The sequence below is a fragment of the Hyperolius riggenbachi genome, chromosome 10, assembly GCF_040937935.1.
Source record: "Hyperolius riggenbachi isolate aHypRig1 chromosome 10, aHypRig1.pri, whole genome shotgun sequence".
In the NCBI taxonomy this organism is placed as follows: Eukaryota; Metazoa; Chordata; class Amphibia; order Anura; family Hyperoliidae; genus Hyperolius; species Hyperolius riggenbachi.
Window position 1 is genome coordinate 147,833,549 of NC_090655.1, and position 24,820 is coordinate 147,858,368.

General features: G+C 42.8%; 1 protein-coding gene across 1 annotated transcript; it reads left to right on the forward strand.

Annotated features, from left to right (window-relative positions):
- On the forward strand, positions 1 to 24,181 carry LOC137536737 (uncharacterized). The gene is made up of 4 exons (XM_068258956.1): positions 1 to 103; positions 17,236 to 17,285; positions 21,779 to 21,823; positions 23,441 to 24,181. Exons 1-4 carry the CDS (start codon positions 1 to 3, stop codon positions 24,050 to 24,052), a joined length of 810 nt encoding a protein of 269 aa, XP_068115057.1. The 3' UTR covers positions 24,053 to 24,181.
- Positions 24,182 to 24,820: the final 639 nt, after the last annotated feature.

A 24,820-nucleotide genomic window follows, 5' to 3' on the forward strand; every position in this document is an offset into this window, starting at 1 on the left:
ATGGAAGCTGAAAGTCTACTAAGTAGCAGCGGGTACCTAGTGGAACTAGTGGAGAGAGATGTCATAAGGTACAGCTTCCCAGTGCTGGTCGTAATGGAGAAAGGTACGCTTACGGATCATTACGCGTAATTTTACGCTATTACGCATTACGAAATTACGCTTACGGCATAGACATTCAATTTCGGAACATGTCTATAATTACGCATAGCACTTACGCAATTACGCGTAAGTATACCGTAATTCAGGTTATTACGTTATAGGCTTACGCGTAAAATCCTACTAGCAATTAATGCGTAAGGTCATGCTGCCAAGCGGAAAAGTTGACGCATGGATCAATGTTAGGTAGCCGCCAACTTTAAAGTGAACCTTAAGTGTCCAAAAAAAAATGAGTTTTACTCACCTGGGGCTTACCTCAGCCCCCTGCAGCTGATCGGTGCCCACGACGAGTCGCTCTGATGCTCCGGGTCCCGCTGGCGGCCACTTCCGGTTTCGCCGTCAGGACCCGTCAGGCTGGGGAACGCGGCTGATACTACGCGTTCCCAGCCAAAATAGCACCCCTATGCGGCCATATGTCCGCATAGGCACCCGTATGCGGACATATGGCCGCATAGGGGTGCTATTTTGGCTGGGAACGCGTAGTATCAGCCGCGTTCCCCAGCCTGACGGGTCCTGACGGCGAAACCGGAAGTGGCCGCCAGCGGGACCCGGAGCATCAGAGTGACTCGTCGTGGGCACCGATCAGCTGCAGGGGGCTGAGGTAAGCCCCAGGTGAGTAAAACTCATTTTTTTTGGGACACTTAAGGTTCACTTTAAGGGTTAATAGCAAAGCCCCCTTAAGTGCTAAGAGCCTCAAATTTGGAGAATATATTAAGGAGATCAGAAGGAATAAGAGGAAAAAATTTTTTTCAAAAAGACCTTATAGTTTTTGAGAAAATCGATGTTAAAGTTTCAAAGGAAAAATATATACATTTAAAAACCCGCCGACTTTAACGGTTAATAGCAAAGCCTGCTTAAAATTTAGGAACACCAAATTCACAGGGTATATTAAGGGGATCAGTGGGAATAAGAGGAAAAATTTTTTTTTCAAAAAGACCTTATAGTTTTTGAGAAAATCGATTTTTAGGTTTCAAGGGCGAAAATGTCTTTTAAATGCGGAAAATGTCAGTTTTTTTTTTTGCACAGGTAACAATAGTGTTTTATTTTCATAGATTCCCCCAAGTGGGAAGAGTTTTACTTACTTCGTTCTGAGTGTGGGAAATATAAAAAAAAACGACGTGGGGTCCCCCCTCCCAGACCTCTTTAACCCCTTGTCCCCCATGCAGACTGGGATAGCCAGAATGCGGAGCACCGGCCGCGTGGGGCTCCGCACCCTGACTATACCAGCCCGCATGGTCCATGGATTGGGGGGTCTCGGAAGGGGAGGGGCAGCCAAGCTTTCCCCTCCCCCTCCGAGCCCTTGTCCAATCCAAGGACAAGGGGCTCTTCTCCACCTCCGATGGGCGGTGGAGGTGGAGGCCGCGATTTCCTGGGGAAGGGTTCATGGTGGCATCTGGGAGTCCCCTTTAAAAAGGGGTCCCCCAGATGCCCACCCCCCTCCCAGGAGAAATGAGTATAGAGGTACTTGTAGTACCCCTTACCCATTTCCTTTAAGAGTTAAAAGTAAATAAACACACAAACACATAGAAAAAGTATTTTAATTGAACAAAAAACATAACCACGAAAAAAGTCCTTTAATATTCTTAATTAACCATTAATACTTACCTGTCCCTTTAAAAGCCAGTTCCCACGCAATATCCTCGGAAATATACTAATCAGTTACAATGTAACAAAGTTATTACAATGTAACAACTTTGTTACTTTGTAACACCACCGCACCCGACGTCACTCGCCGCTCACCCGCCGGCCGCCGCATACACGCTAGTCCCCGCCGGCTCCCGCCGTCCACTCCGCCCACACCTGTCACTCATATACATGCTGGCACCCATGGGTGCCAGCATGTATATAGGTGACATGTGGGAGAGGCGGGGAGGGCAGCGGAGCCGGCGGGGACTTAGCGTCCCTTCACCCGACAGAGCTCTGAGCTATATTAGTTCAGAGCTCTCGAAAGCATCTTTGTATTTGGGCTCCAAGGAGCCCCATTGGTCCTTAGCAGACCAATGGGGTTCCTTCTGATTTAAAGGAACCCCATTGGTCTGCTAAGGACCAATGGGGCTCCTTGGAGCCCAAATACAAAGATGCTTAGAGAGCTCTGAGCTATAGCTCAGAGCTCTGTCGGGTCCTGCAGCACAGACGCGGCGGCGGTGGCGGTGAGTGACGTCGGGTGCGGCGTAGTTACAATGTAACAAAGTTGTTACATTGTAATAACTTTGTTACATTGTAACTGATTAGTATATTTCCGAGGATATTGCGTGGGAACTGGCTTTTAAAGGGACAGGTAAGTATTAATGGTTAATTAAGAATATTAAAGGACTTTTTTCGTGGTTATGTTTTTTGTTCAATTAAAATACTTTTTCTATGTGTTTGTGTGTTTATTTACTTTTAACTCTTAAAGGAAATGGGTAAGGGGTACTACAAGTACCTCTATACTCATTTCTCCTGGGAGGGGGGTGGGCATCTGGGGGACCCCTTTTTAAAGGGGACTCCCAGATGCCACCATGAACCCCTCCCCAGGAAATCGCGGCCTCCACCTCCACCGCCCATCGGAGGTGGAGAAGAGCCCCTTGTCCTTGGATTGGACAAGGGCTCGGAGGGGGAGGGGAAAGCTTGGCTGCCCCTCCCCTTCCGAGACCCCCCAATCCATGGACCATGCGGGCTGGTATAGTCAGGGTGCGGAGCCCCACGCGGCCGGTGCTTCGCATTCTGGCTATCCCAGTCTGCATGGGGGACAAGGGGTTAAAGAGGTCTGGGAGGGGGGACCCCACGTCGTTTTTTTTTAATATTTCCCACACTCAGAACGAAGTAAGTAAAACTCTTCCCACTTGGGGGAATCTATGAAAATAAAACACTATTGTTACCTGTGCAAAAAAAACCTGACATTTTCCGCATTTAAAAGACATTTTCGCCCTTGAAACTTAAAAATCGATTTTCTCAAAAACTATAAGGTCTTTTTGAAAAAAAAATTTTCCTCTTATTCCCACTGATCCCCTTAATATACCCTGTGAATTTGGTGTTCCTAAATTTTAAGCAGGCTTTGCTATTAACCGTTAAAGTCGGCGGGTTTTTAAATGTATATATTTTTCCTTTGAAACTTTAACATCGATTTTCTCAAAAACTATAAGGTCTTTTTGAAAAAAATTTTTTTCCTCTTATTCCTTCTGATCTCCTTAATATATTCTCCAAATTTGAGGCTCTTAGCACTTAAGGGGCCTTTTCTATTAACCCTTAAAGTCGGCGGCTTTTTTATATTATACGGGAGCGTAATATTACGCGATTACGGCAGACTGTGTAATTTCAATGGGAGTTTACTGTCTTACGCGTAATTTGTTACGCGTAAAACGTAACCCTACGGTCTACGCGTAATTAATTACGCGTAATACCGTAACCTTACACGTAACGCTTACGGTGCATTTGTAGTGAATTACGATGCGTAATTACGCTAATGCGTAATTTCGGCCCAGCACTGCAGCTTCCATCCATCCACAATCTCCTGGTGAGGAGGAAGCTGAAAGGATACTACTAAGTATCTGTAGGTACCTAGGGGAACTAGGGGAGAGAGATGCCATAAGGTACAGCTTCCATCCATCCATAATCTCCTGGTGAGGAGGAAGCTGAAAGGCTACTACTAAGTATCTGTAGGTATCAATGGGAGTAGGCGCTGGGAAAGTTATACCTATTGAGCTGCACGTTCCAAAAAGGGTGATCCCAAAACCCTCAAAAGGTTAGAAATATAATTATAAACAAAAGAACATGCGCTGTTTACAAAAAATGATCAATTTAATGTATGATTTTCTCCAGATATGCATAAAAAATTTCATAAAAATCCTGCACAAAAGTAATCACTCTGTTAAAATAAACATCAAGGCTCCACAATCAATCCCCTAAAACACCATGCACTTGTTAAAAATAGCACACGCTTATATAATATGTAAATATAAAGGCTGCGCGCTGCAGATTGGCAATTCTCACTACCCGTAATAGACAAGGCATAAGTTGCAAGTGTCGATTCCAACGGCTATTTCAAAAAATAGATCGTAATGTAGGATCCTACTTCAAGAAAAAATGCTTGTCGACCTTATGATTCAAAAATACTTCTATTTCCGGAAAGTGGATGAGTCCGTTTTTAATGGATTTATCCCATACAGTATACGCTAACAGTCACGTTTAGGTGCACCTTCTTATGACTCGGTTTCAGGGCAAACTACATCTACTATGGGTACCTCTGAACCTTGGAAGCTCCTCTCACGAACTTTCGAGTTGTACACTCAGCCCTATACTTCAGGGCTTCTCTCTCCAGTCAGCTCACGGCGTTGCTTGGCGGCCTACTTCACTTCCTGCTGGCAAGTCCAGTGTGACGCTCGCTCACTATCCCAGCAAGCCCAGAGCGGTCTCTTCGGGTGAGGTCACCTTAAAGCAATAGGACCTTTGTTACGGAAATGGTCGCTTTAGCGCTATTGCGGCCAACCAGGCTCCTATACTTCAGAAACAGCATATTTAAGGAGAACCTCTATGTGTTTCAGCTAAAAATCGTTAGCCTTCATCAGGAGGAATAGTTCTGCCGAGTAAAGTTCATCCATTTATACAGGTCTCTGCCCATATGCAAATGTCTCTCCGCCCATCTCACATGGGTATATGCAAATCCTTCCGTGCTGTTGCGATATCACATGCCTTATTCCACTCTGCCTATTGGCCAATCTGAATAGTTCCAATTTATCAAGTAAAACATACTGACTTAAACATACCTTATAGTTAATCAAAAAATGTGAATGTTTCCATCTCGCTATTAAGTCCCCTTGGCATCAATGTATCCAGCTGGAAAATCCACCTAGATTCATTTTTTGACATTTTCTTGATAAAGTCTTGTAATCGATTACTACATCCTTAATGTGCAAACTGCAACACGTACTCATGACTGCATTCATTATTATTTTTTTTCAAAAATGTCAATATATAAGTTTTCAAAAATGTAATTATATGCTTTTAAATTTTTTTTTTCAAAAAGGCTGGCACCACACAAAAGTAGAAAAATAAAAAGATTAGCTCTTTATTGATTTGCCATTGAAATGACAGCATAGTCAAAAATGGCAAATCAATAAAGAGATAATCTTTTTATTTTTCTACTTTTGTGTGGTGCCAGCCTTTTGAAAAAGGACTTGTGGTGGATCCTGGGATCTGAGGCTTGGGCACACGCCAGTTCCTCCTTATGGAAGAGTGCTCCTCCATCCTTTGAATTTGAATATGCTTTTAAATTTTACATTTATTTTGAAATATGAGCAGCAGAAGCTGCACTGGGCGGAGGTCTGAGCACATTGCTCTGGGTTTTCTCAAGTGGTTGTACTTTTTTTTTACCAATTTATTTTTACACTAGTAGGCCTAACCCATTACCATAACAGGCTCTAGGCATCCCTCACAACCCTCTCCCCCCCCCCCCCCCGACCCTGTCACCGACCCCGCATGACAGAGCGCATGCGTGCGCCCACAGCAAATGCATGCTCAACCGCGCACTGTGCACACACACGTCCCCCTCCCTCCGGCCACGTCCACTTCCTGTCCCAACGGCCGTGGATGCGGGCAAACATGCCCTTAGTTAGTTTTTGGAAAATAGGGGAAAATTATAAATAAATACCAAGGGATGAGCAGCACAAACCAAATTATATGCAATACTATGCAAAGCAGGGATGAGCAGAAACTACGCCAGTGCGAATTTACGCATCGTAGTTCGCATCTACGCATCATAGTTCATAGGTGAATTTTCAAAACTACACTTACAAATGTATGCGTAGCGAAGTACCGCTACACGTAGCTTACACCCACTATGCGTAGTTAACATGTGTATTGCGTAGTGAACTACGAATGCGTTACTTGCGGCTAATTTTCGGCATGCGATTGTATGCTTACAAATTTACACATTGGAAAGGGGAATGTACGCATAGAAGAGGTCCCGGTATAAGCAATTAAAGAGAAATTAATGCTTAAAATTTTCTGCATACAGGCATAAGCATCAGCATACACTATGCTTCACACTACGCAAAATTACATATTTTAACGCGTAGTCTACGAAATGCTTACAAAGCAAATATTTGATTTTGAAGCCATAGTTTGGCGAAGCGTAATTGCGAAAGTTGGCTGGCTACGACCGTCCCTGATGCAAAGCATGCACGCAGCCTGGAGATCCCCAGTCTCCATAAGAAATGTGCTGCTCACCCCTTGGTATATATATATATATATATATATAGTCCACCAGTGACTGTCAGCGGCGGAATGCCAAGACCCGAGCTGCAGCGCCGACTCCCGGGTCTCGGCAAGCTGCTGACGTCACTGGAGTGCAGGAGGCTGCTCAGCTCTCATTGGGCAGGCAGAGGACATGCTCTCAGTACATGCTCTGCCGATGTAAACAGTAACCACGTGTATGCTTGCATGGTAGCTGATCAGCTGACATGCTGAATTGTTATTGGTTTGTGTTCAATTCTGCTTTATGTTGATTGGTTAATTCTAATATTTAAACCTAGTGAACTCCCCCAGTCATCGCCCGTGATAGCATTAGCTTTGGCTTGTTGCTGGGTATGTGCTCACTGTCATTGGATTACTGTTGCTGAACTTTGCCTTGTATCTTGACTACGTTTAACCTCTACTTGATCCCAGTTTCTGACTACTGCCTTGTATCCTGACTACATTTATCTCTGTTTGATTCCTGTTGCCGACTATTGCCTTGTATCCTGACCTAGTTTGTCTCTGCTAGATTCCTGTTGCCAACCTTGCTCTTGCACCTGGACTACGCTTTGCCTTGTTGCCTGGATTGACCCTTTGCTTTGGACACGGATTTTCATGAACTCTGCTTGGACCGACCTCGGCTTGTCTTGACTACGCTATCTCTGGTAAGTGTTTATCTGGACTACTTTCCTACTCACCTGGAACTCCTGATACCGCTGTCATCTGATTCATTTGTCTGGATTGCCTCATCCACTAGACCTCAGGTGACTATTATATATATATATCTACTGTGCCATTGCTTACTAGTACACCTGGTTCTGTTTGGTGGATTACTACCTGTCAGACTGTATGCTACATCTACCTGCAGGGTTACTGTAGTATTGTGTTAGGTAGGAGTTTGCGCAGGTGTTACGGGCTGGGCTCTGGGTCAGTCATATGGGCATACACTCTGAATTGTAGTCATTGACCAGACAGGCCTGACAATGTATATACAGGTCCTTCTCAAAAAATTAGCATATTGTGATAAAGTTCATTATTTTCTGTAATGTACTGATAAACATTAGACTTTCATATATTTTAGATTCATTACACACAACTGAAGTAGTTCAATCCTTTTATTGTTTTAATATTGATGATTTTGGCATACAGCTCATGAAAACCCAAAATTCCTATCTCAAAAAAATAGCATATTTCATCCGACCAATAAAAGAAAAGTGTTTTTAAAACAAAAAAAAGTCAACCTTCAAATAATTATGTTCAGTTATGCACTCAATACTTGGTCGGGAATCCTTTTGCAGAAATGACTGCTTCAATGTGGCATGGCATGGAGGCAATCAGCCTGTGGCACTGCTCAGGTGTTATGGAGGCCCAGGATGCTTCGATAGCGGCCTTAAGCTCATCCAGAGTGTTGGGTCTTGCATCTCTCAACTTTCTCTTCACAATATCCCACAGATTCTCTATGGGGTTCAGGTCAGGAGAGTTGGCAGGCCAATTAAGCACAGTAATACCATGGTCAGTAAACCATTTACCAGTGGTTTTGGCACTGTGAGCAGGTGCCAGGTCGTGCTGAAAAATGAAATCTTCATCTCCATAAAGCTTTTCAGCAGATGGAAGCATGAAGTGCTCCAAAATCTCCTGATAGCAAGCTGCATTGACCCTGCCCTTGATAAAATACAGTGGACCAACACCAGCAGCTGACATGGCACCCCAGACCATCACTGACTGTGGGTACTTGACACTGGACTTCAGGCATTTTGGCATTTCCCTCTCCCCAGTCTTCCTCCAGACTCTGGCACCTTGATTTCCGAATGACATGCAAAAGTTGCTTTCATCCGAAAAAAGTACTTTGGACCACTGAGCAACAGTCCAGTGCTGCTTCGTTCTCTGTAGCCCAGGTCAGGCGCTTCTGCCGCTGTTTCTGGTTCAAAAGTGGCTTGACCTGGGGAATGCGGCACCTGTAGCCCATTTCCTGCACACGCCTGTACACGGTGGCTCTGGATGTTACTACTCCAGACTCAGTCCACTGCTTCTGCAGGTCCTCCAAGGTCTGGAATCGGTCCTTCTCCACAATCTTCCTCAGGGTCCGGTCACCTCTTCTCGTTGTGCAGCGTTTTCTGCCAAACTTTTTCCTTCCCACAGACTTCCCACTGAGGTGCCTTGATACAGCACTCTGGGAACAGCCTATTCGTTCAGAAATGTCTCTCTGTGTCTTACGCTCTTGCTTGAGGGGGTCATTGATGGCCTTCTGGACAGCAGTCAGGTCGACAGTCTTACCCATGATTGCGGTTTTGAGTAATGAACCAGGCTGGGAATTTTTAAAAGCCTCAGGAATCTTTTGCAGGTGTTTAGAGTTAATTAGTTGATTCAGATGATTAGGTTAATAGCTCGTTTAGAGAACCTTTTCATTATATGCTAATTTTTTGAGATAGAAATTTTGGGTTTTCATGAGCTGTATGCCAAAATTATCAATATTTAAACAATAAAAGACTTGAACTACTTCAGTTGTTTGTAATGAATCTAAAATATATGAAAGTCTAATGATATCAGTACACTACAGAAAACATATATATATATATATATATATATATATATATATATATATATATATATATATATATATATATATATATATATATATATATATATATATATATGAATACAGTGGCTTGCAAAAGTATTCGGCCCCCTTGAAGTTTTCCACATTTTGTCATATTACTGCCACAAACATGAATCAATTTTATTGGAATTCCACATGAAAGACCAATACAAAGTGGTGTACACGTGAGAAGTGGAACGAAAATCATACATGATTCAAAACATTTTTTTTAAAAATCAATAACTGCAAAGTGGGGTGTGCATAATTATTCAGCCCCCTTTGGTCTGAGTGCAGTCAGTTGCCCATAGACATTGCCTGATGAGGGCTAATGACTAAATAGAGTGCACCTGTGTGTAATCTAATGTCAGAACAAATACAGCTGCTCTGTGACGCTCTCAGAGGTTGTCTAAGAGAATACTGAGAGCAACAACACCATGAAGTCCAAAGAACACACCAGACAGGTCAGGGATAAAGTTATTGAGAAACTTAACCTTTTCGGGACTGGCCGCCTACCCCCCCTTAAGGACCAGGCAGTTTGCGCGGGAGGGGGGTGCGCGCATTTGGGGGGGTCAGGCGGCCGAATCCCGTCTGTGGCTGGCTGGATTTGTGTCCCAAGCAATACAAATTACCTTGCAGCTGCAACCCAAATCTGTAAACTCTCTCAGGAGGGTGTGGACCCACAAATCTCTTTACTGCGTAGAGAAAGCAAATGGATCTTTGATCTTGGTACTCTTGCGCCAAATGGCATGAATGAGGCGTACAATTTAAAATGTTTCCTATGAAGTGTGTTTAATGTGGCTTGTCTCTTTAAGGTTTGTGCCCGCCCCTATTAGGGTGTGTTTTATGACTTATATATATAGGTGTTGCACATATGATCTGTAAGCACTTGAGAAAGACCCTTGAGGTCGAAACGTTGTGTGTTTTTACTGTGATAACTACAATAAAAGTGGCCATTAGGCCTTAAATCCAGGTCGAGACCCAGTCTGATCTCTATGTTGGATTTGTGTCCCCCCATGGTTGCCTGTGCTCCCCCCTTCCGCCAGCAGCCTTTACTCACCTTCCAGGCTCCAGCGATGAGCCGCAAGGGACTCTCTTCTCCGGCCGGCATCTCCGTTCTGTCTGACGATCAGTTCCGGGTCGCGGCTTGATGACGTCATCAAGCCGCGACCCGGCACTGACGTCAGACGGAGCGGAGATGCCGGCCAGAGCGGAGGGGGGTGCTGATCGTCGCGGGAACGGCAGGGAGGTGAGTGGATCCTCTTCTTTTCCCCCCTGCCGCCGCAGCTGTCAAACTGATCACTATGATCAGACGGCGATCGTAGTGATCATGTGATCAGCAGCCATACGCGATGGCTGCTGATCACTCGGGGCAGATGTCGGCTGTCATAGGACAGCTTAATCTCCCCCTCCGGGTGCGCATGATCGCGTCGGGAGCGGAAACTGTGGGCCGGCGTAGATCCTACGCCGCATCAGGCTAGAACAGCCACAAGTGCGGCGTAGGATCTCATTCACGCGGTCCCGAAAAGGTTAAAGCAGGCTTAGGCTACAAAAAGATTTCCAAAGCCTTGAACATCCCATGGAGCACTGTTCAAGCGATCATTCAGAAATGGAAGCAGTATGGCACAACTGTAAACATACCAAGACAAGGACGTCCACCTAAACTCACAGGCCGAACAAGGAGAGCACTGATCAGAAATGCAGTCAAGAGGCCCATGGTGACTCTGGACGAGCTACAAAGATCTACAGCTCAGGTGGGGGAATCTGTCCATAGGACAACTATTAGTCGTGCACTGCACAAAGTTGGCCTTTATGGAAGAGTGACAAGAAGAAAGCCATTGTGAATAGAAAAGCATAGGAAATCCCGTTTGCAGTTTGCCACAAGCCATGTGGGGGACACAGCAAACATGTGGAAGAAGGTGTTCTGGTCTGATGAGACCAAAATGGAACTTGTTGGCCAAAATGCAAAACGCTATGTGTGGCGGTAAACTAACACTGCACATCACTCAGAACACACCATCCCCACTGTCAAATATGGTGGTGGCAGTATCATGCTCTAGGGGTGCTTCTCTTCAGCAGGAACAGGAAGGCTGATCAGAGTTGATGGGAAGATGGAGGGAGCCAAATACAGGGCAATCTTGGAAGGAAATCTCTTGGAGTCGGCAAAAGACTTGAGACTGGGGTGGAGGTTCACCTTTCAGCAGGACAACGACCCTAAACATAAAGCCAGGGCAACAATGGAATGGTTTAAAACAAAACATATCCATGTGTTAGAATGGCCCAGTCAAAGTCCAGATCTAAATCCAATCGAGAATCTGTGGCAAGATCTGAAAACTGCCATTCACAAACGCTGTCCATCTAATCTGACTGAGCTGGAGCTGGTTTGCAAAGAAGAATGGGCAAGGTTTTCAGTCTCTAGATGTGCAAAGCTGGTAGAGACTTACCCTAAAAGACTGGAAGCTGTAATTGCAAAAAAAGGTGGTTCTACAAAGTATTGACTAAGGGGGCTGAATAATTACGCACACCCCACTTTGCAGTTATTGATTTGTAAAAAATGTTTGAAATCATGTATGATTTTTGTTCCACTTCTCACGTGTACACCACTTTGTATTGGTCTTTCACATTGAATTCCAATAAAATAGATTCATGTTTGTGGCAGTAATGTAACAAAAAGTTTAAAAAATTCAAGGGGGGCAAATACTTTTGCAAGCCACTGTATATATGAAAATGCATTTAATTTTCATAATTTTATGTTGTGCGCCAGGGCCACACTCTGAGGCAGCGAACAGTAAAACCCTTTGTTGTTCATATTATGAACACAAATGAAGGAACACAGGGCGCATAAAGTGGCGGATAGAGATATATGTTTTAGAAATTTAATATTTTATTAATTTTTTTCAAATTTATGTTGAAGTTCGTATGTTATGCATTAGACTGTCTTGCTATGCCAAAGTTTTGTGCTACTATCAATCTATAAAAGATAGTCTGTCACTCAGATTCACTTTAACAAAATCCTTGCGTTACAGCACCTGGTCGAAAAACACAGGTTTGCAAAAGTATTCGGCCCCCTTGAAGTTTTCCACATTTTGTCACATTACTGCCACAAACATGAATCAATTTTAGTGGAATTCCACGTGAAAGACGTGGAAAGTGGTGTACACGTGAGAAGTGGAATGAAAATAATACATGATTCCAAACATTTTTTACAAATCAATAACTGCAAAGTGGGGTGTGCGTAATTATTCAGCCCCCTTTGGTCTGAGTGCAGTCAGTTGCCCATAGACATTGCCTGATGAGTGCTAATGACTAAATAGAGTGCACCTGTGTGTAATCTAATGTCAGTACAAATACAGCTGCTCTGTGATGGACTCAGAGGTTGTCTAAGAGAATCTTGGGAGCAACAACACCATGAAGTCCAAAGAACACACCAGACAGGTCAGGGATAAAGTTATTGAGAAATTTAAAGCAGGCTTAGGCTACAAAAAGATTTCCAAAGCCTTGAACATCCCACGGAGCACTGTTCAAGCGATCATTCAGAAATGGAAGTGTAACAAATGCGGAATAATCTCCGTGATCAGCGCACAAGGCGTGCGCTGAGACGGCGGAAATCCTCCACAAGCGTATGAAGGGGGGAACCCAGCTTTGGTGCAAGCACCAGTAGAGGGCAATTCCCACCGGCAGATGGCGCTGTGGAGTGCAGACGAGTACAACCACTGCATGGCCACAGATGCCAGATGGGGATTGTACAGATCAAGACAATGCGGGGCTGAACAGCCCTTAAAGAGAAAGAGCACAGGTACAGGATGAATGTGTGTTCACCAATCTAGTCGCGACCCTGCGACGGTGAACACACATCAGCAGAAACAAAAGTAGGAACGCAATCGCGAGAGAGGCGATTGCCAGAGGTGACACAAGGCTTAAGCAAGACAGGGCATGAGAGTAGCAAAGGCACAGCAAACGGCAATGAGAAGTAACGAAAATAACAAACGCTAACTAAACGCGAACACCGCACTCATTCACAACAGCGAACGCGTTTACAGCGTGGTCTCCGCGTGTTAAGCACAACAGAGACAAGCACGCCTAACTAACCACCGACAGACAAACGCGAAACAAAAAGCAAATGGGGGCTCAAACAACCCTGTATCTAGGTAAGATTCATATGGATCGGAATCGGGAATATGTATAGATTTCTTTACACCTTTAATATAGAAAATAATTCTGCCTATCATAGGCTCCACATAGGCTTTTGTTTTGGGCAACAAAACCTGAGCCTGAGGAGCCCCTAATGGTTCATCACAATCAAGTGTGTTCCACATTTCAGACCTTATAGAAATAATGTCTTTATTTGTAGTTGCTATGGGCAACAGATCTTTCCGCTGGGAAGCCTTCCTAGATTTTTTATGTTTAGACTTAGAAGCTTTGGATGGCTGCTTTTTGGATGAAGATGAACTGTTAATGCAAATCTTTGCAGGCTGAGAGATTTTGCACTGAGTAGATGGAACAGCTGATTGAGCTGCCGACAACAACTCGTTACGGGGGTATGGTAACTGAGGTAGTCTCAGCCAATTATGAATTGTAAAGACCAAGAATTCCAGGGGTCTTTGACTCAGGGTGGTATGATCTAACACATCATAAGCCCACTTTAACATTTCGCCCCCAAACAGAATGTAGGCCATTTGGTGGGCCCAGGTAGACAGTGGGTTGCATTGGAATTCAGGATTCGCTAAAAGTTTAGTGCACTCAGCCAAAAATTCATCTGCTGTTTCAGGTTCAAGATTTTTAAATCTCTTAAAGGTACAAGAGCCATATTCGACAAAATCGCACAAATCGGAAATGCCCTCTACACTGGGAATTTCGGTTGGGCTAGCCATTCTGTAATGAATGCGGAATAATCTCCGTGATCAGCGCACAAGGCGTGCGCTGAGACGGCGGAAATCCTCCACAAGCGTATGAAGGGGGGAACCCAGCTTCGGTGCAAGCACCAGTAGAGGGCAATTCCCACTGGCAGATGGCGCTGTGGAGTGCAGACGAGTACAACCACTGCACGGCCACAGATGCCAGATGGGGATTGTACAGATCAAGACAATGCGGGGCTGAACAGCCCTTAAAGAGAAAGAGCACAGGTACAGGATGAATGTGTGTTCACCAATCTAGTCGCGACCCTGCGACGGTGAACACACATCAGCAGAAACAAAAGTAGGAACGCAGTCGTGAGAGAGGCGATTGCCAGAGGTGACACAAGGCTTAAGCAAGACAGGGCACGAGAGTAGCAAAGGCACAGCAAATGACAATGAGAAGTAACAAAAATAACAAACGCTAACTAAACGCGAACACCGCACTCATTCGCAACAGCGAACGCGTTTACAGCGCAGTCTCCGCGTGTTAAGCACAACAGAAACAAGCATGCCTAACTAACCACCGACAGACAAACACGAAACAAAGAACGCTAGTGCTTGCTTAGCGGTTACCTCACCAAGCCTACAGCAAGCGTTTGTAGCAGACAAGACAGACAAACGGAAAACAGGAATACGAGAGGAAAGATCCACTGCTCTTTCCGTCAGAGCGAGTGCGATTTAAGCTCAGGAACAAGAAAACAGATCAGAAGGATCCACAGCGCTAGCGCAAGGCTAGTGCGATCCAGACAAGACAGAACAGAAGGATCCACAGCACTACCGCTAGAGGTTAGTGCGATCCAGGAAGACAGAACAGAAGGATCCACAGCACTAGCACAAGGCCAGTGCAATCCAGGCAAGACAGAACAGATGAGGTAGCTAGTAGCAACCGCTGCTCCAGCTTACACTCCAGAATACAGATCAGAAGGATCCACTGCCACTACCGCTAGAGGCTAGTGCGATCCAAGCAAGACAGATCAGAAGGGGCTACCAGTAGCAACCGCTGTTCTGCTTAGCACCCAGACAAACAGCAGCAGACCCCAGAAATCACAATGTGGGCAGCAGACACCAGAAAATCGCAATGTGGGCAGCAGACACCAGAAAATCGCAATGTGGGCAGCAGACACCAGAAAATCGCAATGTGGGCAGCAGTGACCAGAGAAAAAAATGCACCTGTGAAAAAAAAAAATCACTCACCTGACAGAAGTCTCCTCTCCCGGCATCTGGCGCGCAGCTCCCCGACGATCCTCCTGCAGCACATCTCCCGCGCTGACAGGCAGAGTGCAGGGCTACGGCAAGATGGCTCCCGAAGCCATGTACTGGAGACACAAATAGTCTCCAGTGCAGGGCTTCAGCAGCCATCTTGCCGTAGCCCTGCTCTGCCTCCCGAGAGACTGCGGGCTGCGGGGAATGAACTGGCCCGGCATCTATTAGACGCCGCGGCTAGTTCCACACCTGGCTGCGGGACCCCACAATCGGGAGGGAGTCAGCTATCCCCCGCACACGGCTGGCAGGCCCCAGAGGGGCCCCCCTGCGGTCGATGGGGTTGCATCCCCAGTAGTTATGCCAGTGACCAGTTGTATGTTTAAGTGAAGCCATTGCTGAAGATTTAAAGATTAGGCAATTTGTTATATGGGTGAGTTACATTTTGCCGGCTACTGTACATGTGTTTAATGCGATTTGAGAACCAACTGTATTAAACTATCCTGTCGAATGTACTCTATACTATGTGACTGTTTGTACCACACCTAACGTGATGGACTGGATTACGACATTACCTGCTTTGTTTAAAAGAAAGAGTCTAAAAAAAACAAAAACAAAAAAAAAACACAGCTCCATTCCAAGTTACATAGTAGGCCTTACAGAGTACAGGCAGACGGCCCTGAGGGAGGGTCAAAAAATTAGCCATAGCTCACTTCCAAGTGACTTAAAATATAGGCAGAGGGCCTGTATTCTTAGCAGACTTAGCAGCATACAGGCAGAGGGTCCTCTATCATGTTTTTCAGGTCATCAGTCGACAATGTTCAGTTTGAACATAGCATTGAGCCACTATCACAGATCTCCAATAGTAGACTATTGGTAATTAAATCGATATTCTACTGTTATTGCTGTATTTATGTTCATTCCACAAGTTGGACAATACAACTGTGCTTTGATTCAATATGCCCAAACTTCTCTGTAAATATAAATCTGTACCACAAAATATGCACTGTATCAATAATTGTACTGCTAATATTATTATTATTATTATTATTTTTTGCTTAGATGTAACATGCATTAAAAAATATTGATGTGTTTCTGTCTGTTCCTACATGAGGTTCGGTTTTTATAGAAGAATAATTACAGCAAAATTTACTGACTGGCTCGCTTATATTCACTTGAAGCAAGCCTGAACTGAAAATTAAAAGTCAAAATAAACATACACACGTCATACTTGCCTCCCGTTTTGTCTACTCTTAATCCTCTTTCTTCTCATCTGCTTCCTGCTAGTCCACTGAGTCTGTGATCAATGGAATTCTCCATCCTCTATTTTAAAAATGGTGAGGACCCCATAACAGTTTCTGGGTCAGCACACTGTTCAACTGTAATATCACCCACTTGAGCCTTAGGGAAACATGAAAAATACCTTGCACATTAGTTGTCCTTTCAGTTATAACTGACCACAACCGGTACATTTCAGTTCTGACAAAATCTTGTCAGAACTGGACGGAATCGTTGAAAGAAGAAAATGGTGAGCTTCTTAGAGGAACTGATGGCGAGGTAAGTATGTAATATTCATTTGCAGGTACATCATGTGTTTCTTTAAAATAATTTTACTTGGTTCAGGTTCACTTTGACACAATTTGGACTATACAACTGTGCTTTAATCCAAACTTGTCTGTAAATATGTATCTGTACGAAATATGCACTGTATCATTCATTATATTGTCATTGATAGTAGTGTTGATGTTGTTATTATATCTGCTCATACGCAAAATGCATTAAAAGTGTGTGTGTGTGTGTGTGTGTGTGTGTGTGTGTGTGTGTGTGTGTGTGTGTGTGTGTGTGTGTGTGTCTACATTATGTGCAGTTTCTATAGAAGAATAATTACAGTAAAAATTAATCACATATACCAAGAAGTAAGATGTAATCAATCACATTAAGTTAATTATGCAAGTTCATTAATAGAATAAATATGATTAACATTCTAAATTAAGCTACCTCCCTGGTTTAGGTATGTGAGATTATTGATGATTATTAATTCAGGTATGACGGATCATGGAGGAATTCTATTGGCTGGTGTAGGGATTTACAATGTGGATTAACAATTTTGGGATGGGATCAGTTGCATATAAAAGCAGCATCCTCACAACAAGCTAGAACAACCTTAAAACCTTCTGTCAGCAACAGCACATCAACAGATACAGTCATGGCAACAAAGGGAGGAAAGGGCGGTAAGTATTGCATTGCAGTTTTTATGTCTATAATACTATTTTATTTCATTGTTTGTATGGATGTAGAGTGGTATAAAAATAATATCTATGCACTCAAGGATGTAAGTATTGCCATTGTAGTCAACATGAGTCCTGATGACTCTGTGTCATTAGGTTAAAACAAAGTTAAAAAGATTATTTTAACTATCAAAGAAGGTCTGAGACTCAAAGAAGGTCTGAGTCTCACTAGGTAGGTGGCACCTGAAATGCTGCTTAAACAATCAGTGGTCTGATAATGCACTTGCTATAGGGCTGCAATGCTTTCCACCTGCATGATTTGTTCATACATTACATATTCTTCCCACCAATTTCTGATATCTGAAAAAAAAAATGATGAACTTCAATAAACACTTGGTAGCTTTATCCTAAACTCGATCTCATCTCTGCCATGTTCTACCTGCCTAAAAAATATTATTTTACTAGTGCACAGCGCCACCTCAAGTTACTGGCCACCGCACCAGAATCTGCTGTTTTTTGTTTTTATTTTTATTTTTACATAATAGGAAAACTACATTGCCTTGAAAAGGTTTTGTTTCAAAGTAGCATTTTACACAAGATTCACACACAACAGGGTTATATGTACCTCTTCGCTCCCCTGCAAAGAGTATGTTTACAGTAGAAGGCCATAACAGTATCAGACAGTGTTGAATTATCTTTTGTTTGTCTGCTCATTCCTAGTCCTCCTGTATCAGAGGCAGTGGATTAATGTGGAATATAACCCTGCATTTCAACTTTGCTGTAAAACATTATTTACAGCATAATATATGCAACCAGCATTTTTTTTTTTTACTAGACCAGCATTGGAAGGGTTACACACAGAGCTTTAAAGTTCGTGGAGAGACATGCTGCCCGCAGCCGAAGTTTAGATAGATACATTTAAGTGAACACAATGTAACAAGTAAGGAATGTGACTCACTCTCTCTGACTGTGCAGGAGCTGGAGGACAGCCAAAGAGTGTGTAACATTCACCACTTGTTACATTCTGTTTACTTAAATGTATCTATCTAAACTTCGGCTGCTGGCAGCATGTCTCTCCACGGAACTTTAAAGCTCTGTGTGTAACCCTTCCAATGCTGGTCTAGTAAAAAAAAAAAATGCTGGTTGCATATAATATGCTGTAAATAATGTTTTAGAGCAAAGTTGAAATGCAGGGTTATATTCTGCTTTAATGTCTGGGGCAAAAAGATCATACCAAGAAGTATCAAACTGTAACAAGTGCAGTTTAGGAGAACTCTATGAAGTAAAAAAAAAAAAAAAAGTAGTATTCCTTCTAGTATTGGGAATTTGCAATTTTGAGTTATTATGAAGTTCCAGAAATAAAATAATTTTATGTAAAGTGGCATCCTCTGTAGCCACCTCCAAATCAGGTGTATGAAAATGTACTCATGTAATTAAGGATCAAAGAAATTTGGGCTCAGGGCAAAGCTGAAAAACGGCTCACCCTGCTCCTACAAAAGTCCCGGCGGCATTGATTACTATTCCCCCTCCAGGCAGCCATGGATTCAGCGGTAAGACATAATTTGACTGCCAGTTATTGTTGGGGCCATTTGACACTGTTTTATAGTAATTTGGGCTCCATCTTTTGATGGAACCCAAATTACTGTCTGAGTGCCACTATAGCCGTAATTCACACTACGGTCTATGGAGGCGCATGGTGCGCTGAAATTTCCTGCACCGCTTTTGCCTGCCCTCCATGAAAATTGTCTGGCAAATTATGTTCTATAGAAACATGTAATCTGTATGATAGAGTTAGAATGGATACAGCTTTACACAAAGCTTAAAGAGGAACTAGAACCCAGAATTAAACTTAATTCCAATTAGTAGCCAATACCCCTTTTCCACAAGAGATCTTTACCTTTTCTCAAATAGATCATTAGGGACATCTGTATTGCTGATATTATGGTGAGACCTCTCCCACAGTGTGATATCAGGGCCTAGGCTCTCAAGGAAGCTGATTTTGGTGCAAGCGCTACATGCCTGATTTGGCCGCCCAGAGTTGAAACTTCAGCCACCCGCAATAGCGACAATGTAATATTTATGTTCTAGGGGGTTTGAACAGCCCTGAAATAAATGTTTGTGCACACACTATCAAGCTAATTAGAAGTCATTGTGAAATGACAATATTAGCAGTACATATGGACATATTAATTAAATGAAAGCAATACAAGCTCTACATCTTATCATTTAATATTATGGAATTATTCCTTGTGGCTTTGCTTCCAACCACCAAGTTTCTGTAATGAGAGGGACCAGGAGCCCGATGGTGCAGTATCCTTAGATAAAGGAGGTAAGGATAAAGTAGTGAAATATGCGTACGTTAAAAAGGGGCGCTGGGAGAAAAGGGCGCGGGGTTTTAAACGATAAGCATGGATAACGTTTAAAAATGTATTGTACTGTATTTCGTTTAAAGAGAATCTGTATTGTTAAAATCGCACAAAAGTAAACATACCAGTGCGTTAAGGGACATCTCCTATTACCCTCTGTCACAATTTCGCCGCTCCCCGCCGCATTAAAAGTGGTTAAAAACAGTTTTAAAAAGTTTGTTTATAAACAAACAAAATGGCCACCAAAACAGGAAGTAGGTTGATGTACAGTATGTCCACACATAGAAAATACATCCATACACAAGCAGGCTGCATACAGCATTCCTTTTGAATCTCAAGAGATCATTTGTGTGTTTCTTTCCCCCCTGAGGGGGGAGTGCATAGCAGAACCACAACACTGAAGAACTTGGCAGCCTTCCAGACACAGGCTGACAAGTCTGACAAGGGAAAGATACATTGATTTATTACAGAGACTGTGATAGTACAAAGTGCTGCAGTAAGCCAGAACACATTAGAATAGCTTTTGGAACTTGTAGGATGATAAAAAACAGGATGCAATTTTTGTTACGGAGTCTCTTTAAAATTAATGTTTTATAAAGTTATAAATCATTAAATAATGTGCATTAAATTGGCAATTGTAAAAACGTTAATCTTTCGTTTAAATAGTGAAACGTATAATAACGTTTAAAAAAAATTTTACTAAGTAACCCTCCCTGTACCTACCCCTAACCCCTAGACCCCCCTGTTGTTGCCTAAACCTAAGACCCCCCTGTTGGTGCCTAAACCTAAGACCCCCTGTTGGTGCCTAAACCTAAGACCCCCCTGTTGGTGCCTAAACCTAAGACCCCCTGTTGGTGCCTAAACCTAAGACCCCCCTGTTGGTGCCTAAACCTAAGACCCCCTGTTGGTGCCTAAACCTAAGACCCCCCTGTTGGTGCCTAAACCTAAGACCCCCCTGTTGGTGCCTAAACCTAAGACCCCCTGTTGGTGCCTAAACCTAAGACCCCCCCTGTTGGTGCCTAAACCTAAGACCCCCCTGTTGGTGCCTAAACCTAAGACCCCCCTGGTGGTGCCTAAACCTAAGACCCCCCTGTGATAAGCATTAATAACGTTTGAAAAACATATTGTGCGGTTTTTTCGTTTAAAAATAATGTAAAAAAAAAAAATTGTACTGTTTTTGGTTTAAAAACAATGTTTGAAAAAATATTGTACTGTTTTTCGTTTAAAAATAATATTAAAAAAATTATAAATCATTAAATAATGTGTAATCATGAGAAGCAGTAATAAAACATTAAGTCTCCGGGCGCCGCTTTTAAAACGTTATTTTTCTCCGGCGCCCTTTTTTCCTATCGGGCGCCCATTAAACGATATTTATTATGAGAGTGAATGGCGGCGCCCGATTTGTCCACTAGCCTCCTGCGCCCTTTTTTACTGTTACCGTGAAATATACTCACAAGGGTGGGTTGCACTCCTGCAACCACCAACGGAGCCTATGGGAAATGAATCATTCCCATTCGGTATCCCAGATCTGCTCAGCAGGTGCTGGTCAGTCTCTCTCCTTAGGTATATGGACTTTTGGTGTAACATATATTACCCCAAAGGGTTGGACTATAGCTAAGAAAAACTTGTAGGAGGCGCCCAGAATATAACAAACTTTAAATCACAGAGTATATTCCATCTTACCTCCATCAATGAACAAACCTTATATGGATATGGTTAAAATAAATTTAATGATGCACAAAAAAAAACACACTTCGCGGGTACTGGTATCAAAATTTAATATGTATGATGAAAATTGCTGTACATATGTCACACCAAGACTTTAATTACACCTACTCATCATTTATTTTTAGAAATATTCTTTACCCATGAAAGTAACTTTGGTATGCTATGGCTGATGGATAGTGTACTCGGACACATTAGACCAGGGTTTGAATCTTGGCTCTTCCTGTTCCGTAAGGCAGCACCTATTGAGTAGGGAGACCTTGGGCAAGACTCCTTAATACTGCAACTGCCTACTGAGCGCGCCATAGTAATTGCAGCTCTGGAGCTTTAAGTCCACCAGGAGAAAAGTGTGATATAAATGTTCTGTCTTGTCTTGTGCTAAAATGTTTCACCCTCTTCTTACAGGTTGTGGAGCACAAGTGCCTCAGTGCCAGCCAGATCCATGCCAAGGTATGAACAAATGCTTGTCAATAAAAACTTGGAATTTACTTGCTATACATATCAAAGGCTTGCAATCCCTAAAAGGGAAATACAACAATATAACAAGTTGCCAGGTCCCAAGAGAATGCTGTTCCTACTTTGCAGGTTACCTTAGTTAAATGGCACAGTGCAGGTAGCTGAGAAAGCATCCATCCTTGCACCTTCATTGATGTGCAACATTGTCTACATTTTTCAACACAGTAGATTTACAGTAGGTTTAACAAAATTCTCCAACTTTAGAATGTGCAAGACTGTCAATCAAAAATGAGGAATCCAATTGTAAAGTGTATAGACTAAACAAGAGGATACTTGATTTATCTGGCCCAACCACTCTTCACAATATAGATGACTTATTTATAGTTTTTCCTTATTTGTTAATTGGACTCATTTACTTAAAACAGTACAGAAGTGAGACACTTAATCTATAAACTCAATGCATGGGATGCTGCCCCTCTTTGAATCAATCCTTCCATTCTCTGTTTTGGACACATTAATCCATGCCTTCAGTAGGCACCAGTAGAAATGGACAATAAAACACTTCTTTCTGCTGCAACTTTTTTTCAAAAACATGTTGGGACTGCAAACTGGATATACTGAGGATTCCTGTTTATTAAGATAGTAACAGACAAGTGTTTGTTAGTTAGTGTTTGGCATTCTACAGGTGGTAGGTAAGAGCCAGAAAGAAGAAAGATTAAGCATTAAGCATGATTTTAAGGTTAGTGTGAGTTATTTCCCAAACTAAATTTACAACTGATATTATCTGATAGGAATGTATTGTAAATATTCCTACAGCAGCTACAGCTACTGCAACATTATCAGTGTGAATATTTTTAACAGGAAGAGGTGATTAAAGATCTGAGCTGTAAAACAAGGATTGAAATAACAGGAAATGTGAAAATGGAAAACAGCAAACACAGCGCACAAAGATACAGATAACTAAATATTGTTATCTTTTAAAATATTAATGTACAAACAAACATCAGTACCATATTCTGACATAAAATTCAGATTGAAAACAGTGCTGCTTTAATAAGACAAATGTTTAATTCACCAGTAGTGAAAGGAAGTTAGGCCTCGTTCACACTATACGTGCTGCCGTGCACATTTTGGCAGCGCATATGATGTGTGATCAGCAAGAACATCAGAAGTGTATAGACAGCCCTTCTGACGTTCAGACTAGGCATGCTGTGCAGCAGTGAGATGCGCTGTCGCACTGCTGCACGCATTTTTGAAAAAGCGCATGGCTGATCCCATTCACTGCAATGAATGGGATCAGCAGCGCACGACAACGCGGATGGCATGCGATTGGGTGCACTTACGTGCTGACCGCTCGGCCATGCGCATTGCATAATGTGAACAAGGCCTTATTTCCAACTTCACTGTGTTCACCTTTGATGGAGCTCTCTCCTGGAGATGAACTATTTGACAGACCTATAATATGGCAAGTTTCAGATTTCTTAAGCTATTGTTTTATTTACAATCTAATAAATAATAAAAATAATATTAAAGATTGAAGTTTTAAAAATAACTTTGAATCTATTGATCAAGCACTCAGCTATATTATAATATGTTATATTTTATTTATAGACCCCTGTGCTGTCGATCCCTGCCAGTCACAAGGAGGTATTGGTGCTGGTGTGGGAAAGGGTGGAATTAGTGGAATTGGCGGTCAATCAGGATTTGTTTCACAAGGTGCCAGCAGCCAAGGAGGATTTGGAGGCTCTGGAGTCGGTGGCCTTGGAGGAATGGTGGCACAAGACTTTGGCAGCCAAGGAGGGTTTGCTGCTCAAGGAGCCGGTAGCCAAGCACCGTTTGTTGCTCAAGGTGCCAGCAGCCAAGGTGGATTTGGAGGCCCAGGAGGAGCATTTGTTGCTCAAGGCGCCAGCAGCCAAGGTGGATTTGGAGGCCCAGGAGGAGCATTTGTCGCTCAAGGCGCCAGCAGCCAAGGTGGATTTGGAGGCCCAGGAGGAGCATTTGTTGCTCAAGGTGCCAGCAGTCAAGGTGGATTTGGTGGCCCAGGAGGAGCATTTGTTGCTCAAGGCGCCAGCAGCCAAGGAGGAATTATTTCACAAGCAACTGGTGCTCAAGGCCCATATGTTAATCAGGGATACGGAGGACCAGGAGGAATTGGAGGAGGATACGGAGGTGGAGCAAAGAAGTAAACAGCCAGCATCACTCAACCAGAAAAATGAAAAGTAGTACCACACCATATGTTGCATTTGTTAAAGCAAACCTTATTAGCTTTCTTTAACAATAAATATTTATTTCTGTGTGTGCTAACTTGTCATTAAATGTATTGTCTTCAAATAAATGTATTCAGACAATCAAGTTTTCAATTCTCATAGTGTTAATTTCCTTAGCATTAGACACATCTACAAAGGTAAATAAACTAATATACATAGGAGACCATGAAAGCTACAAGCTACTATTTTTTTCTTAGCTTGGTTGTGTCCAGAAAGAGAGAGACATAAAGGGCATTTCACTTTTTGTCCTGAGTTTTCATCTTTTATTTAAAATAACTTTTCTGCACTCTGCAATTTAAAAAAAAAAAGTACCAAAATGTAGATGAAAAAGTATTGTCAAAATTTTTAAGTATTTTATTGTTTGCTGGTGGCTTAATGGGGATTTTATTGATAAGATGTGATAATTTCACCTAGGAGAAAAAGTGAATTGGATCGGGTCCAAAGAGAGAAAGGAGTGCATGTGCATGCTTGCAATTGCATACATTTGAAAAAGCTGAAAAGAATGCAGGATAGCAGTAATAATATATAGGTAGTGTTACCGATTATTCTACTACATTGATCTACTACCGTTATTCTACTACACTGATATTGTAAAATACCGGTTATAGTTACTGATATTTTACTATGACCTATCCTCCCGTGTTGGTACTTAACACTTAACTTCCCCTTGGTGGTGCCTAAACCTTAACCTCCCTTGGTGGTGCCTAACGATTGACCCCCATGG

Bases quoted from the DNA above. Each gene is read 5' to 3' on its own strand.
- LOC137536737 (XM_068258956.1), top strand. From the start codon at position 1: ATGGAAGCTGAAAGTCTACTAAGTAGCAGCGGGTACCTAGTGGAACTA. The intron at 104-17,235 runs GTACGCTTACGG...ACCTTCTGTCAG, and splicing joins GCTGGTCGTAATGGAGAAAG to CAACAGCACATCAACAGATA. The intron at 21,824-23,440 runs GTATGAACAAAT...TTTTATTTATAG, and splicing joins CCAGCCAGATCCATGCCAAG to ACCCCTGTGCTGTCGATCCC.